The sequence below is a fragment of the Drosophila erecta genome, unplaced genomic scaffold (genome assembly GCF_003286155.1).
Source record: "Drosophila erecta strain 14021-0224.00,06,07 unplaced genomic scaffold, DereRS2 tig00000092-arrow-pilon, whole genome shotgun sequence".
In the NCBI taxonomy this organism is placed as follows: domain Eukaryota; kingdom Metazoa; phylum Arthropoda; class Insecta; order Diptera; family Drosophilidae; genus Drosophila; species Drosophila erecta.
Genome location: NW_020825207.1, coordinates 19,183,057 through 19,200,243, shown reverse-complemented (window position 1 = coordinate 19,200,243; position 17,187 = coordinate 19,183,057). Strand labels below are relative to the sequence as shown.

Below are 17,187 nucleotides of genomic sequence, written 5' to 3'. Positions count from 1 at the left end.
TTAATGACATTATTATTATACATTGTCAATAATGGTTAGTCGATCTAATCATTCAATTTATATAAAAATGTGTTGGTCCTGGACTGAATGCTAATTAAAATGGGTGGAGTTCACATAACAATGCACATCTTCATATCACAACTTTTGCAAAATTATACACTTGCATTTCGTGAATAAAAATGGAAAACTAGCCCAAAGCGGTAAGGAATTAATAATAACAATAAACTCATACACAAAACCTCCCCGCTTACATATAAACTAATAATTGAACGTAATTTGTATAATAACAAATAAATAGATTCATTTATACTTTATGACAGACACGCGGTAGATCATCAGATTGTTACGCGCCTAATATTGGCAATATAACAAATTAAAAATATATTGGGTCATTAATAAACTAATAAACTATAATATACGTTAAGCTAGGATAGAAATACTTGAACCGTGTTTTCTTTATTCAAAACGAACAGTTTTTTAAACAGTTTTCTTATCCCGGTCACCCAAAACTTCCCGCCACTCCTCCTTTTTTATCCATTCTTATTAATTTTTCGCAAGAATTTCGATTCCCTGCTAGTCCCAATTGTAATCCCTGAAAGAACGCTAAGCTTGCGCCGATTGAGTAATCCCGACAGTTCCAGAAATCCTCTACAGGTTTATAAAAAATAAATTCATTGATTGCCGCGCTGGTCGTCGGTAGAGGATCGTAAAACTGCAAATGTCGTCAAATAATTAGAAGTGAATGCAGCTGACACAATGAAGGATAACCGACGTGAAAGTCCTGCAAAGGACTCGGCAAACGGGAACAGAAGCACCCAGGCAGTTGGCCTCGCGCGGGGGTACTTAAAACTCACTTATTAACGCTGAACTACCAAAAACTGGTCCGGGTTCGAGTGCAAACAAAAAACCCCTTAATGTCCGTAGGACAAAACGCACTGTAAAACAATCGAGCCCGCGCACAAAAGGTGATTTTATGATTACGCGAATGCGATCGCGACCCAAAGACCAGAATCCAGGATGAGAGCGCAAAGGTCGCGCGGGAACGGGGACACCAAACAAGGCCTATAAGGTGGTGCTGGTGGGCTGACCTGCCCGTCGATCGGAGCGGGCCCATAAAGTTCACACAACAATTAGGCAGCCACAGCCCAGATTTGTTTTTTCTTCTTTTTCGCAAACCGTCAACAATTCGGCGGAATTTACTGCGTGGGCTGGGCGTGGAAGGGTAGGTTGGGCTCCTCGTCTTGTTCCAGGCACGGGCAAGTCATGTAACACGATGTTACCTGGAAGTCATTAGGGGCGCACAAAAAGGCTAATCCCTGAGTGATCTATGTAAACATATGGCAACTGCCCGCTAGGCAACTGCGAGGTGAGTCATGAATGCTGAATTTCGGTACGGAATTTGATCGTCACCTTTTAAACAAACCGTAAAAATCTTGGTGAACAAACTTTATCAAAAAGGCAGGGAATTCTTCGTTCTGCTAAGTGCGCTTAATCTGTTGATCAATTGGAAATATATGTAATATATTTGCTAAAGAAACAATGGAATTACCTCCCTGCCAATGAGAGCTTTATTCCAATCCGTAAAACACGCTAATGCATCTCTATCTGCCAATCGTAAATTAGAATCTGTCCCGCCAATGACATTAACAACCTGCCAAGAATTCAATGGCATTTATACATATTCCTTCAATTATGCTAATAAACCCATTAAGAAAGCAAAGCAAGCGCCACGGCCCATAAAGCAGACTCCAAAATAAAACTCAAGGGGCAATCAGGCCATTAGAGATATGTCCCAGTCCCGATATAATAACTTATATCTGTGGGCTGGAACACACTCCTATAATGGTTCGTGGACGCCAGACGGATGCGAGTGTGGATGTGGACGTGTCTTTGTCGTGCGGCAGTTGCTGTTTGTCGGTTCGTTTAACGTCTTCGAGAGTTTTACGGCCGTTTGCCAGGCCAAACCCCTCCTGAAACCCTTCCTTCCACCCGTAACCCCCAGCCGATCCCACCAGCAAGTGCCGCCTCCTTTTCCAGCGCAATCAAACACCTTTATGGGTGCCGCGACATTGGCGATAAAATATCTTTGTTAATAAAACAAATTAAAGTGGAGCACAACAAAAGGCGGCAGTCACCCACCTTTGGGTGGAAAACCCAAATTATTTTCGGATTCGCAGCCAAGGCTCTTCGCGTAATTTTCCAGAACCAATCCCAGTTTAGATCAGGCAACTTTCCTGGCTAAAGGCCTTTCCACAGCCGAACAACTTGCGAAAGTGTGATTTAATATTGGTAGTTTTATTTTCAATATACTCGTACCGTCATTGTCGAAAAATAGACATTTATTAACAATGTTATGTATAGCGCGGGTTAAAATAGGATTTTAAGGTAAACAAGTTTAAAAGGTTCGCTTAAAAACAAATTAAATACAAGAGAGTTTTGCTTTGATATAAATCTCGCCCTAGTTAGTGCCTCAAAAACGAAGTGCACAACAAAATAATTCAAACATGCCACAGTAAATAGGAATACAGTATGTAAGACCACGAGATACAGATCAATCATCAAGTTATTTAAGTATTTAGAGTTAGAACCGACTTAGGTCAGCGCATTTATAGATTCAGAAGTAAAAGCGTATCAAAAATATATTTTTTTCGTTACATAGAGTTTTTGTTGATATGCATTGCATTGCGTTTCTTGAGTGATTACGAATTTAGTGTCAACTAGTGTTTAATAAAAATATTGGACTTGCAAAATTGGTACCTTAGTGTTGGAAAAGTCATATAAAGCAAAATAAAATGTACAACTAAAGTTAAAATGGGTAAATCGGCCTGCCAATCATTTAAATTAGAAAGAAGTGGTCTTTAATGTGTTATTTGCGCATTATAAATATTAACTGACGGTCAAATGCAACCAAACAAAATGTTATTTATTAAACAATCAATAAAATAAATTAAAACGGGAAATTCAATTCTATTAACCAAGCACTCCCTTTCAACAATGAATAATTTCAGAAAATCCATCTGTGACTCTAGTTCCTGTTAATTAGTACTTTGCGGCTTCTGATATTTCCGATAGTTCTCATATAGTTCCTGCTGGGCATCCATTTAGTCAAATCTCTTGGAATCGCCAATGGAGTTGTTATGAACCTAGGCTCTTATATCGCTACAGATGTCTATTTATATATGTACAGAGGGGAATTGCTCGTTCCATCACTTCTACGCGGAGCCCAGAACCTCATTGAGGATCATTTCGCGGGTCATTAGCTGCCCGTTGGTGACACGCGTCCGCGACCGACTCCGGCTGAGCTGGGCCCTCCGCTCCGCTCCCGCTGGTCGTTGTCGCCGCGCCTGTCGATTTCGCTGGCCAAAGGCAGAGCCTGTTTGCAGCGCCTCCAGCAGACTGTCCATCACGCCCTCCTGCGTCTGCGGGGCATCCATGTCAACCACTGCCTTCTTACGCAGCTGGCGCTCCTGTTGCTCTCGAGCAGACTGCTCTCGCGCCTCCTGCAGACGACGCTTCTTCTCCAGCTCCTCGCGCACCCGGACATTGTCGTTGTGCGCCGCTTGGAAGGCATCTTTGAAGGTCTTGATGTCCGCAAAGAACTCCTCCATCGTGTATTTGCTGGGATCGAACGCATAGTACTCGCTGAGGTCCTTGTAGAGCTTCTCCATTTGTAACTGCATTTTGCCTGAAATTAAACGAGTATGAGATTTGTTCTTGCTTTTGCCGTATGCATGAAAGATTCGTTCTGAGCCGATCCATAAATCTTACCCAGCACATCCACTTGCTGTCGGCACTCCTCGGCAAACTTGCCCATCACCTCGCTAAACTTGTCATCATCACATTGCGGCACCTTGTTGTTCTGGAGATCAGTTTCCAGGTTCTTCACCGCCGAATTCATTTGCCGCATGGCTTTTTGGATGGCATCCATGTTAACCCGCGACGCTTTATTAACATGCGATAGATCGTCGTAGAAGTTTAGTGCGTCTGGGAATTTCTTCTCCACCAGGTCAGCCAGGTAGTGCAGCAATGTCTGCTTGTTATCCGCATCCTTCGTATTGGACAATTTTGTGAGATAACTGATCTCAAAGCCAAAGGCGGCCTCGTTTTTGGAGCCCGAGTTCATGTAGTTGCCAAGCAGGAGAATGAGCTCCAGGATCTTTGAGAACTTTTTGCTATTCCGGACCTCTTCGCATGCTGCAGTGCCTGCCACAATATCCGGTTTGATATCCTGCACCATGTCCGCATAGGTCAGCTTGAAGTTCAGATTGTGAAGTCGCGGCGAAAGACGTTTGATTTCCCCTAGAATTGAGTAAAACTATTATTCCGCGCCTTCCTAATTGCAAATGGCACTCCTCTTACCTATTGTGGCTGCAAACTGTTCAATTGGTGGTAGCGGTTCGCCCTTGGCCTTGATCTCCTGCAAACGCTTGAGTTGCTCTGGCGGCGGAAGGTACTGGATAAGTTGCTGCAGGATATTGGAGGACAGGATGGCGGTGTCGCAGCGCAGCAAGCAAATCTTGATCTGTTCGTAGGACAGATGCTTCAGCGATCCTCCCAACATAATAGCCAAGTTCTGAGCAGTTTTCGAGTCGAGCACACGCAGATCGACATTTTTCTTTGTCAGCGTCGTCGGCTTGTCCACCGCATCCTTCTGTTCTTTCTTCACAGGCTTAGAGGAAAATTTCACGGCGAGCTCTGCGAGGAAATCGTCCTGGGCCAGCTTATCCTCCTGGCACTTGACCCAGAACGCCTTATCGGACATTTTGGCCGGGACAATGGCCTTCCAGTTGGCCCGCTTCATGGGGTTCTTGACATCCCACTTCTTCTTCGGTTTCAAGCCGTGCGGCAGAACGGGAACCATGGGCCCCATCATCATGGGCGGCGGTGGAGGCCCTCCCGGGCGCATCATGCCAGGCATGGGTGGGGGCGGTGGGCCTCCCATTCCGGGCGGTGGAGGAGGTGGGGGCGGTCCACCTGCCCTTCCCGGCATGGGAGGTGGGGGCGGAGGCGGAGGTCCACCACCTGCTCTGCCCGGCATGGGTGGCGGCGGTGGGGGAGGAGCCCCTCCTCCTGGCGGAGGCGGGGGCATGGGTATGTTTACTTTGGGTAGCTTATTGGGCGACGGAGCCGCCACTCCATTAGCCTCCATCAGCTTGACTTTCTCCTCCAGATGAGCCGCCTTCGCTTCCGCCTCTTGCTTGGCACTCTCCAGCTGCTCGATCTTCTTCTCGTACTCCTCCGACCGCTTGGACTCCTTGGCCTTGGCCTTCTCCACAATATCGTCCAGCAGCAGCGAGGTGTCTATATTAAAGTTCCTGTTCTCAAAGTTTGGATCACAGTAGCCCTTGTGGAAGACGATTTGCGAGATGCACTCCTCAATCAGTTGGTAGTAGGCAGGTCGGAAGTAGAAGTCATCCCTGATGTACAGCAAGTGCTGCAGGATGGACAGGAAGTAGGGCTCGGAGGTGGTGTCAGTGACCATGTTCTTCAGCACATCGAAGCAATCGGTGGCATCGTCCATGTTGAAGGTGACATTATCGAAGCGCTGCACAAACTCCTCGAAGTCGTCCTCGCGGATCTCGTTGAAGATCTTGAAGTGCTGCTGCAGGGCCTCATTATTGCTGGCCTCCACGATTTTGGTAAACTCATCCAGGCGATCGTATAGACCCATGCGCATAATCTCACATCGCAAATGCAGGCGGAAGTTCAAGTCAGTGGGCGTATTGGTGAGAGTATTAATAAAAATCAGGCTGTGACAGGCCAACTCATGTTTGGCGTCCTGTTTATCCGCAAACAAGGCATCCACTATGGGTCGGAAGCGCTCGCTGGCTTTAAAGGATGTGGCTGCAATAGTGGTTATGGCTCGAAGAACCTTCTCGTAGCCATTTCGCTCGTAGACAATGCAGAAGGAGGCCAGCAGCTTGAGGGCTTCGCACATGGTCTGCGGCTTCCGGGGATCCAGAGATTGCGCCAGCAGCAGCACCACACTGTGCTGATCCGGATTGAGCACCACGTTCAGACCCCATGTGTTGTTCATGATCGCCTTCAGGCATCGAATCGCCTCAAACTCAATCTTCTCGTAGCTGGCATTATTCTTCGAGCGCGCCAGCAGCTTCTCGATCGTCCCGATGCCCGCCACTCCGAACTCCTTGATCCACGAGATCGGGTTGCTGGTGAGCGCCACGCGCAGCGACTCCACACATTGGTACACCTTGTGCGTGCTGTGCTCCCCATTCTGCAGGTACTCCACGTAGTCTATGGGCTTCTCGAAGCGGGAGTTGGCGCTGCGCTCCAGTGAGTTTTTACCTGGAAGAGAAATTGCAGTTGGAGTCGGATGAGTGCACGTATTGAATTTCTGTAAGGCTACTCAGCGCGCTATGGACAGCGCTATTTCACATATTTGTATATAATCTATTCCATTCTTAACTAGACCGTATTTTATTTGGAGGTTTCACACTCTTGATATGAAATAAAGGTTTGCACAATAGTACATTAAAATAAATTTGTCATTCCAGCTCACGGCGTGGCGTCTCGATGATAAGAAACATGCTCGTAGTTCCACAATAGCTCGAGGCTCCTAATTTTAAACAAAGAGGTTTGCCTCCCACTGACAACACACCTGAATTTAGCCATATCAGCACTGACTCATTCAGCCCAATATCGACATACTTTCCCACAGAGTCATATTGGCAATTCGATAAAAAAATCACTTGACAAACGAGAAATTACCGCTTAAGAGGCGCTTATCTGGAATGTAATCTTTAATACTCCTTTATTAAATAAACCTGCACACATAAAATCAACACATTAAAATACTTAATTGTGCATTTAAATGATTGGCGGGCACCAGTGATTTTCAACATTTAATGTATGTTCCATTGGCTCCCATTTGTAACTAGTGTTTACACTTTGCGGACTCGGAATAGTTCACAGCTTTATCAGGGAACTCTGTGCTAAGACTATGAGATAAGGGCACTTAAAAGGCAATTACTACGCCCCACCTGTAGGAGGAAGACCTTCGAAACAGCACCCACCCCTTTTTATGATTACCTGTGCCACTGGGATCACTCAAATTGGCCAAAAGCTGCCCACAACTTATTCGTTTATCCGTCGAACTCAACTACGCTAACTGTTTTATTAATTAACTCAAAACGGCAAGCGAAGCGTGTTAATGAACAGCTTTTTGTACGAGTCTTTTTTGTTGCCGGCCAGTCCATTGTTTGTGTTTTAAATTTAATTTCGCAACAAGTGGGTTCTGCCACAATAAACACGACCCACAAGTACGGACTTCAGTTTCTTTTACCTCTCACTCGGAGCTATAGATATGATTTTGCCTCATAGTTCAGCTCTCAAGTTCACTGGCAGGCGTCAGAATTTATTTTCAGCGCGATTTTGTCATAATGTGTTTAACGTTTTCGCATATTTGCATTTTATGGCCGTTCCAAAGTGTAAGGAAAATCACCTATACAGTCGAGAGAGACAGTCACTACACTAAAAAAAAGGCCTCTGTGCTGGAGATAACTAAACCTTGCAAAAAACCCAAAACTCTAAGGCGTCAAATTTATATTCAACAATAATCCCTTTTTGATTTATGAATAGCAGGCTATTTTCGTTACCTTTACTTATGTACGAGGTTCACTAAAATTATTCTCTGTGCACATGGGCATCTCCATCTCGCTCCCCCTTCCGCGATGCACTGCTTATTCAACAAAAAGGCCAAAGCGCGAGAAAGAATCGTTTTCTCACTGCCACTTGACGTAACTTAAATTGTATAATGTGCATGGAAATCCAATGTCTTCGCATTTTTATTTTTTGCGCCCGACTTTGTCACGCACTCGCCGTAGTACACGGCGTACATATACAGCTTGGTGTTACTTGATAAAAGGGGAGCAGATAGTCCGAGGTTGTGGCGCAATTGAGCGCTGCAAACGATAAGAGAGCTCCGATTCCGCACTCTGCAAGACTGATAATGGACCATGGCCATGGGGAACCACATAACTGGAGCGAAGCCCCAAGAATGGCGCTGAAAGCAGAGCGCATTGAAATGTGCCTAAGATACAGCTGGCGCTGTGCTACAGTGGTAATTAGCCCGCGAGTACAGTAGAGCACTCCCGTACTAAGCTTCTTATGTGCATGAATGGTACATAAATACAGGGAGAGTATTATTAGTAGATGCATACCGTATGCACATAGTTCTAGCAATAAATAATTCTCAGAATTAAGGTAAATACGGGCTAATACAATTAGCAAACAAAGTTATCACCCCTTGAGAAATTGAAGTTCTAACCACTTGGCGACGAACGAGCTCACTTATCTCAAGATCGTTGACATCACTGCCATCCGTTTAGGAATTGGCCAAAAGTATCTGAAGAACATCCCAGAACTAATTGGCAGCTGAAGGCACTAAGCAAACGGAAAACGAAATTCGCACACCGCAAACGGGGAAAGCACACCGTTAGCTGCTTATCTTATCAGAAGCGGGTTGCAGTTTTCCACTGGCAGAAGGCAAAAACAAAGAGGGCAGTTATCCAGCGGGTTGCACGAAATCGATGGCCAGCTGAGGGTGTTACAATTTGCCAACGCCATTGGTTGGCCCTCTAAAGTAGCTTTAAAATAGCATTACTGTTTTAGATTAGGCCTGCAAGAACTTGGAGCATTCCCAGCCGTTATGTATAGACATTTATCATTCTGGAACTATAAACCAAAGTCAAATAACACTGAATCGTACAACATAGGGATGGTCTGCTTCTCTTGGATATGTTACTTACCTTTCAAGTGCCACATAATCATCTTCTGTCGCTCCTCCTTCGATTTGGCCAACAGGGGCTCCCTCTTGTCCTTGGGAATGTTCATGTCCTCAATGATCTCCAGGAACTTGGCATCCAGTTCCGCAACGGTGAGCTGCTGGATATACTGCTCAAAGTCCTCCACGCCCGGCACCACATAGTTGTCCGCGGACACGGGTCGTCCGCCATGGGTGAGTGTTCCACTGCTGACTGTGCCGCCTTTGGACTTCGAAGGTCTTCCGAACAGGCTGTCCAGGAGGCCGCCGCCCGTGGATTTTGTTTTCTCGTGACGAGACATTCTGCAACGAACACATAAGAGTTTAGTTGGTTTCCTCCACTTTGCAGTGTAAGTTTACTAATCTAACCCCAGCTTTTTGAGGCGCATTTCGGTGGATGGCTAGGCGAATACTAAGCAAAGACCAAACAACGATTTTCGAGGCATGCGCCGTCTTCAATGTTTTGGGGCGGACAACTTCACAGCTGTTCTTTGTTTACAAGTGGTCGAGAAGCGAGCAGACCGCGGTTTCTGATGGTTTTCCAACGAATGAATCCAATCGGTGGATGGACGGATGAACGGATGGATGGATGCATGGGAGGCGGTCGATCATTATCAGCTTGGGTTTATTTACAATTATCTGGGGTGCCGTAATGGCGATTCAGCCTCAACGGGGTGTGGAATTTTCAATTAACACGTACATTCTAAGGAACGAGGCCCAATACAGTGGATCGTCAGGGGGAAGGGTGCTATTTTCCAGTAAGACCTTTTACAATCCTGACAAAAGTAGTTTACTTTAACAACAATTATGCACGAGTTGCATAAGGTGATACTTCGCGATTGTTAGTAGCAATTAGTATTTGAAAAATTGTAACAAAAAGAACCCGTATTTAATGATTTAATTCGTACATATACATATGTGGAAAATATTACACACCAGCCTCTAAAGCTTGCAATTTTCCAATTTAGACCAAATCCGACTATCCAAGCTTTCAAAGCGTGAAAACGGCTGTTTATAATTATAAACAAAAACAAAAAACAGAATACAGCGGCAAATTGGACAAATTAATAATGCGCACTAAATGTACAAAACGATGCGGTAATCGCGGCAAGCTAAAATAGGAAATAGCACGTTGTTCGTAGAGCCAAAGAAACTGGTAAGAGCACTCGTATGTGTCTACTGAGTGATTCACTTGGCCAGGCTGAACTGCTGGCCGTTAGCGTTTGAACATTTGAATTGCCTTGTATTGAAGGATGCGCTGGGAACACGCTTTGGCTTTCTGCGTTAGCTTGGCCAACGCATCTAATGAATCACTAATGGAGTCACAGCAGCTGGGGAGGTAGAAAAACAGAGAAATCCAATAAAAAGGCAAACAGCAACAGGTTTTGCGGATGGTTCTGGCTCGCTACACGGAAAACAAACTACCTAACTGTGCGATTGTTTGAAAAATGAAGCTTGGTTATTATTTGTATTAATTTTACATTCCAGACTATGCGAGCTATAAGATAATCAAGCAGTCTGCATTTAGCTGTTGCGTTTAAATGTTTGCAAAGCAGGGATATGCACGGCTTTTTCCGCAGTGTGGCGAACGGGCGTGCCACTGTCGGCAAATCATTCACAATGCTCGGCTAGAGAAATCAAATTTAATATTTCTTGGCACTCCGCAAAAGGCCAATTGTGAATGGAGTGGTGTGTGTGTGGGAAGAGCAGAGTGGAGAGTGGAGAGTGGAGCGACAAGTTCAAGCAGGGCAACAATTTCTTTTCAGGTCGCCTGTACACATAAGCATGTAAGCATGTGCGGAGGAAATGCTTTCAACAAGATTTCTTTTGCCAAAGAATTTACAGCAATTGCCTCTTTCTCTATTTTGTTTACATGCACTGCATCTCTTTCCCTCCCCTGCCCGCCCGCGCAACGCAACCCCCTCCGGCAACACTCCTTCCACAGAGCGATCTACATATGTCTTTCTCGCTTCCTCTCCGACAATAGTTGTGCGTTGCAACTGCGAAAATGTAAACAAGTATAGCACCGTCGTCTAATAACCGCTGGCATTCCAAGAAACGGAGCGAGAATTGGTAAGAATGCGCTCACCTTCGTTTTGATATCTGTGTCGCCTGCTCACTTTTGATTTTTTCGGTGGTTTACGTCATAAGACCAGAAAAATAATGGCTTGCCACTCACACAGACACAGTCACAGACAGAGCCACACTCAACTCGCGCACGCACACACACGCGCGATCAAACGGCTTTTGTTGTGGTTGTTGCTTTTGGGCTCTGGCTTTTTGTTTGTTTTATTGCGCGACGTTCGGCGGAAAAAACAAGCTGCGCGCACCGCTTCGAACACCTTTTCTTGCGGAGAGTATTTCTTGCTTATATAGCTTTTGCTTTTGGTTTCGACTTGCGGCCACTTGTTGCTCTTCAGCCGCGAATGACACAGGAACACAGTCGGCTATCGGCTTTTGCGCAACGCAAACACTGGTCTGTCTCGTTATCGGCCACTTGGCATGCAGATCGCTGGTTCTTCACAGCCGTTAATTGCGAAAAAACCAAATTGTTAGCACAAGCAATTCGATTTGCTCAGCGCGTTAAGTTGATCGGAATCAGTATGACCGCAGCGGGATCGCTCAAGCATACCACACTGATTGTGGAAATATACCAACACGAAACCAAGACTTAGCCTGCACTCGAACCAAGCAATGGGCTGCACTTATTTTTAAAGCTACATTTTTGATTTTATTTCTCACCGACCCTTTAATGGCATCAATTTTAACTCTTTAAAAGTCTGCAGGTATTTGAATTATAAAAATGTGTAATTATGTATGAAAATGAATAGCTTTTTGTAGAATACACAAAAAGTGTACTTCACTAAGTTGGCAGCCCGTGCCCCGGCCTCCATCTGATTTGCACATTCTGGCAGTGCGACAGCCCTGGAATTTTGTTGACTTCTGGATGGGATTCCTTCTGCTTCTGGATATGCACATCAATTGAAAGCATGCAGCGCGATAGGGACTCATCCGGCTCCCAGGCCCGCAAGGGCAACCGTCCACCGGGACTTAGGGGCAAGGACATCGGGATGTATTATCGCAATCTTGCGCGGCAGCGAAAGAAGGATCGCGGCGAGGATGCGGACCCAAAGGAGCCGCAAATCCGCTTGGGCTGCAACGTCAGTGCCCCCAGTGGCGTGCTGGAGCGAGTGAAGGAGTTTATGGAGGACTACAGCCGAGCACCGGCCAGGGAAGACAAACATGTCGATGCTCAGTTTAAGCAACAGTTTCGGCATCTTTTGAGTGTAAACTTTGAGGAATTCGTGGCAGAGACCAAGGAACGAAACGCGGACCTGAACTGCGTTAACCCCAAGCTGGACGAGAGACTGCAGCTAGAACTGGAGCAACGCCAGTTGGAGGAGAAGGCCAGAAAACGGCTGGCAGCACGGCAAAAGCTGCCCACCATGAAATACGCCGACGAAATTGTGCAGGCTGTGCGGGAAAACCAAGTAATACTGATCGTCGGCAGCACTGGTTGTGGCAAGACCACTCAGGTGCCTCAAATCCTCCTCGACGACGCCATTTCCCGCGGATGTGCCTCGTCGTGCCGCGTCGTTTGCACTCAGCCACGAAGGATTTCAGCCATCGCGATTGCCGAGTGGGTAAGTCACGAGCGCTGCGAGAGCCTGGGCAATTCGGTAGGCTACCAGATTCGTCTGGAGAGCAGAAAGCCTAGGGAGAGAGCCTCCATCACATACTGCACCACAGGAGTTCTACTGCAGCAGCTTCAATCGGATCCACTGATGCACAATCTAAGTGTCCTGATCCTGGATGAAATCCACGAACGCAGCGTGGAAACAGATCTTCTAATGGGTCTGCTAAAGGTTATCCTGCCACACAGACCCGATCTAAAAGTGATCCTCATGAGTGCCACTGTACGAGAGCAGGATTTCTGTGACTACTTCAACAACTGTCCCATGTTTCGCATTGAGGGCGTGATGTTTCCCGTGCAGATGCTCTATTTGGAGGATGTTCTGTCCAAGACGAACTACGAGTTCCAAAAGGCCCGCGATCGTCGCCCCAAGCGGCAATTGCCAGAGCGCAGGATGCAGCATGAGGCTATGATAGAACCGTATCTGCGACGCATCAGGAACTCGTACGATAGTCGTGTGCTCGACAAGCTGCGTTTGCCTGAGTCGGAGGGCTGCGAGGACATTGATTTTATTGCCGATTTGGTCTACTACATATGCGAAAACGAACCAGAGGGAGCCATTTTAGTATTCCTGCCTGGCTACGATAAGATCTCCCAACTGTACAATATCTTGGATAAACCAAAGACCCCGAAGGGTCAAAGGTGGCGGGATCATATGGCTGTATTTCCATTGCATTCCCTAATGCAATCGGGAGAGCAGCAGGCAGTTTTCAAGCGACCTCCAGCGGGCAAACGTAAGGTCATAATCTCCACCATTATCGCCGAAACTTCGGTGACTATTGACGATGTGGTATATGTGATAAACTCTGGCCGGACGAAGGCCACCAGCTATGACATCGAAACGAACATACAGTCGCTAGACGAGGTTTGGGTGACCAAGGCAAATACCCAGCAGCGGAAGGGCAGAGCAGGTCGAGTGCGGCCAGGAATTTGCTACAATCTCTTCTCCCGCGCTAGAGAGGATCGTATGGCAGATATTCCGACGCCGGAGATACTGCGCTCCAAGCTGGAATCCATAATTTTAAGCCTCAAGCTGCTGCACATCGATGATCCGTATCGGTTCTTGCAAACTCTTATTAATGCCCCCAATCCCGAGGCTATCAAGATTGGAGTGGAACTGCTGAAGCGGTGGGTTTAATAGTTTGGCCTTTCGCTATTATAGTTACAATTAAACATTTTTATGAACAGCATTGAGGCGTTGGACCAGACTGGCACCCTTACTCCACTGGGAATGCACCTGGCGAAGCTGCCCATTGATCCGCAGATGGGAAAAATGATCCTCATGTCGGCCCTCTTTTGCTGCTTGGATCCCATCACTTCGGCGGCGGCCGCCTTGTCCTTCAAGTCCCCCTTCTACTCGCCTCTGGGTAAAGAGAGTCGAGTGGATGAAATCAAGCGGAGGATGGCCCGCAACATGCGGAGCGATCACCTGCTGGTGCACAATACCATTGATGCGTACCGCGAGAGCCGCTATTCGCACGCAGAGCGTGATTTTTGCTATAAGAATTTCCTCAGCTCCATGACACTGCAGCAGTTGGAGAGGATGAAGAATCAGTTCAGTGAACTGCTCTACAACTACAAGTGAGCTCCTTTTATGTCTGCCTACAGTGAGCTAAACTACTTACCTTATTCTAGATTTCTTACATCCTCAAACTGTAAGGATGCTGCATCCAACAAGAACTCGGAGAAGATTCCCCTACTGAGGGCCATCATAGGAGCGGGACTCTATCCCAACATGGCGCACTTGCGGTAGAAACTACCAAAATAGATGACAATGACAATAGGGGCGTTAACTGATTTATACATCTCTGCAGAAAATCACGGCAGATCAAGAACAGAGTACGCGCCATTCACACTATGGCAACGGACGATGGACGCCGCGTTAACTTCCATCCCTCCTCAGTGAACAGCGGAGAGAGCGGCTTCGACTCGGCGTACTTTGTCTACTTCCAGCGGCAGAAGTCCACCGATCTCTTTCTGCTCGACTCCACAATGGTTTTTCCCATGGCACTGATCATCTTTGGAGATGGCGTGGAAGCGGGCGTGACCCAAAATACGCCATATCTATGCGTGGCCAAGACCTATTAGTGTGTATAGCAGATAAATCTGTGCAAGATAAATCAAAAGTTGTTCTTCCGCAGCTTTAAATGCAATCAGGAAACTGCCGACGTAGTGCTAGAATTGAGAAGCAATCTGGAGAAGTTGCTGCTCAAAAAGGCTTTGTATCCGGCGCCGATAGAGGAAAACGGATATGAAAAGCAATTGATCAAGTTAGTCTTACCCCACGTTCACTTACTAATTTACTTACAGCAATAATCACGTTTTTGCTTCCAAACAGAGCCATTGAACTGCTTCTCTCGCTGGACGAAAGTCTCGGCGAGGACTATATATCATCCGATGAAATTGACGACATCTAATCTGCCTCATTAGCTTGGTGTTGTAGTTTATTGTTAGCAAAACATTATATAGCGTAATAATAAATTATAAGTGCACACTAGAGATGCAATAACAGAATTTGTTGCTAAATGCCACTTCTAATCGTCCTCCAGTAGAGCAAATACGTTCCGAGACCTGGGTGCGTCCTCCTCGATGGCGCATTCGTCCTCATCGGCATTTGTCTCGTCATTGGAGCTGTCTTCGTCCTCGTCCTCGCTATCGGCAGCTTAAATTGGTGAGTTTATTAATAATCATGGTTTTTAGTCTTGCGTTTTATTGGCTACTCACTATCCGAGCAGACGGATGATGTGTCGCCGTTGGTCTCGCTCTCCGGCTCCTCTAATTCGACTTGCTGGTACTTCTTGACCTCCGCCACATCGGTATGCCGGAGCCAGTGCTCCCGTCGCTCCTCAAATTCCGGCGGATAAAACTGCAGTACCAAGAGCTGTTGGCCGGCCAGGCACATGCGAAGAATATGATTCGCGGCCCGGTAGCGATCAGGCCTGGCTGCCTTGGCGGTGAGGAATCCCCTTTTGTATGCCCAGGCATCGGAGATGGCCACCGCAGACCACTCGTCGTAGTCCTCAGGCAGGTGGAGACGCAAAAGCTGCGGTAGATTCAAATGTTCGCCGAGGAACTTCAGGGAGCGGTAGGGAACAGCCAGTTGGGATATGGGGAAGCTGCCGAGCAGCACTTGGAGGCTTTTGGGAGTACTCGAGGGAAAGACTAGACCGGGACAATCACAGAGGCGAACCAGGGGCGTGAGGAAAATGGTCTGAAAGTGCTTCGTATGTCCGGGCGTGCGACTAACGCTGACCACCTTGCGTCCCTTCAAGGCATTGATCAGCGACGATTTTCCGACATTGGGAAATCCAATGCACCCAATGGTCAGGACCCCACTGTGATACTTAACGTGTTCGTGGGGCGTGGTGTCGATACTGCTGCTAATCTTGAGTTCACCCTCCACGGCCGTGGATATGTCATCCAGGATGTCAAGCTGATCACTACGCATGTCCTCGCGTATCTTCTGCTCCCAGGCCGTCAGATCTACCTCTCCTTGGACATAGCGTTGGCATTCCTTGTAGATGTTATACACTCCTTCCATACTCCTGCGATGAGCCTGTGGACCACGTTGACTTCCCTTGCGAGATCGCGGGAGAAAAGATGCGAAGAGCACCACTGGTAGCTGGGGGTAACGGTCGCGGAAGTATTGCCTCCAAGCCACCACCACGTGAGGTTCCACTAGGTCCACCTTGTTGAACACGACTATAGCATGTTTCTTTAGCGTGTTGATAATATAGTCGTACAGTGAGGGTGGAAACATCAGCGTGGCATAGCGCACGTCCACAATGATCAGTAGGATGTCCGAGAACTCTAGGACTCGCCACAGCTGACGCCAGGTCTCCAGATTCAGCTCGAACAGGGAAAGCTCCTTCGAGTCTCCAGCACGCTGCTTCTTCTGCAGCTCGTCTACGTATTCCTGACGATTAATGGGAATAGAGTGTAAATATAACTATCTAACTCCCTGTAGACTGACCTACCTTAAAGTACCGATTCTCGGTGCGATCAAGCTGTTCCTTGGACTCGGTCAGCGTCCAAGGTGGACGAACTGGGAAGTCGCAGCCGGCGAAGTATCGGTCGTCCACTTCCCGCTGGGCGGGACTGAGTACCTCAAACGGCTTGAAGCCCTCCTGTTTCATTTGCTCGAGTTCCTTTTTGCCCTCCTGGTAGAACTGCAGATTATAGCGATTAACGTTCTTGTTTCGATTTCCGCCGCGGGCAAAGGGCTGCTCCATGAGTTTCCTGGTCGTTTCTGGCACATCGCTGTCCTCGTACGACTCCTGCGTGCTCCTCAGATACTTCGGCGGACCTGCAGGCGTAACATTTGTTAGTCATCCGCTCCGATTTGCCTTCCTTACGCCCCTTTTCACAGGTGGGCACACAACCAATGTTTTCTCACCTTTTGTGTTGCGCTTCTGCAGCATCTGATCCTTCTTCTTCTTGCCGCTGAAGGCCACCTTCCGCCGTTGCTGTGGCATTGTTTCTGGGTCAAGTCCTGGTCTCACTCCCGGTCAATTTTGTTTTGTCTAGCAGCGGTGGCCAACTTGTAAGTTGCAGTTAATTGGGAATGAATGTTGTTGCGGCTTTTCCCTTTTGCGAATTAAAAGTTTCGCACCAGTTGGCAGCTCCGAAAGGGTAGTCGAGCTCGAGATTTGAAAGTCACGAAAATCACATAAATCAATACAAATTTTATTTTATATTATATTTTATATTA

At 47.0% G+C, this 17,187-nt stretch overlaps 3 protein-coding genes across 4 annotated transcripts; 1 reads left to right on the top strand and 2 right to left on the bottom strand.

Moving 5' to 3' along the window:
• Window positions 1-2,274: 2,274 nt before the first annotated feature.
• On the bottom strand, window positions 2,275-11,429 carry LOC6546913 (protein diaphanous). 2 transcript variants are annotated; one of them, XM_015156496.2, is made up of 5 exons: window positions 10,872-11,429; window positions 8,769-9,085; window positions 4,360-6,306; window positions 3,769-4,299; window positions 2,275-3,685 (listed from the first exon to the last, which is right to left on the bottom strand). In XM_015156496.2, exons 2-5 carry the CDS (start codon window positions 9,082-9,084, stop codon window positions 3,213-3,215), a joined length of 3,267 nt encoding a protein of 1,088 aa, XP_015011982.1. In that variant the 5' UTR covers window position 9,085; window positions 10,872-11,429; the 3' UTR covers window positions 2,275-3,212. The 2 variants fall into 2 exon arrangements, with proteins under 2 accessions (XP_015011982.1, XP_001974116.2); XM_001974080.3 differs by lacking the exon at window positions 10,872-11,429 and adding an exon at window positions 9,152-9,267.
• A 191-nt stretch (window positions 11,430-11,620) lies between these two features.
• LOC6546914 (ATP-dependent DNA/RNA helicase DHX36) lies at window positions 11,621-14,990 on the top strand. The gene is made up of 6 exons (XM_001974081.3): window positions 11,621-13,604; window positions 13,665-14,057; window positions 14,112-14,225; window positions 14,291-14,563; window positions 14,618-14,746; window positions 14,815-14,990. The coding sequence occupies exons 1-6, from the start codon at window positions 11,773-11,775 to the stop codon at window positions 14,891-14,893; spliced, it is 2,820 nt and encodes a 939-aa protein (XP_001974117.1). The 5' UTR covers window positions 11,621-11,772; the 3' UTR covers window positions 14,894-14,990.
• Window positions 14,903-17,131, bottom strand: LOC6546915 (guanine nucleotide-binding protein-like 1). The gene is made up of 4 exons (XM_001974082.3): window positions 16,873-17,131; window positions 16,454-16,782; window positions 15,201-16,392; window positions 14,903-15,138 (listed from the first exon to the last, which is right to left on the bottom strand). The coding sequence occupies exons 1-4, from the start codon at window positions 16,949-16,951 to the stop codon at window positions 15,011-15,013; spliced, it is 1,728 nt and encodes a 575-aa protein (XP_001974118.1). The 5' UTR covers window positions 16,952-17,131; the 3' UTR covers window positions 14,903-15,010.
• Between the last annotated feature and the right edge of the window lie 56 nt (window positions 17,132-17,187).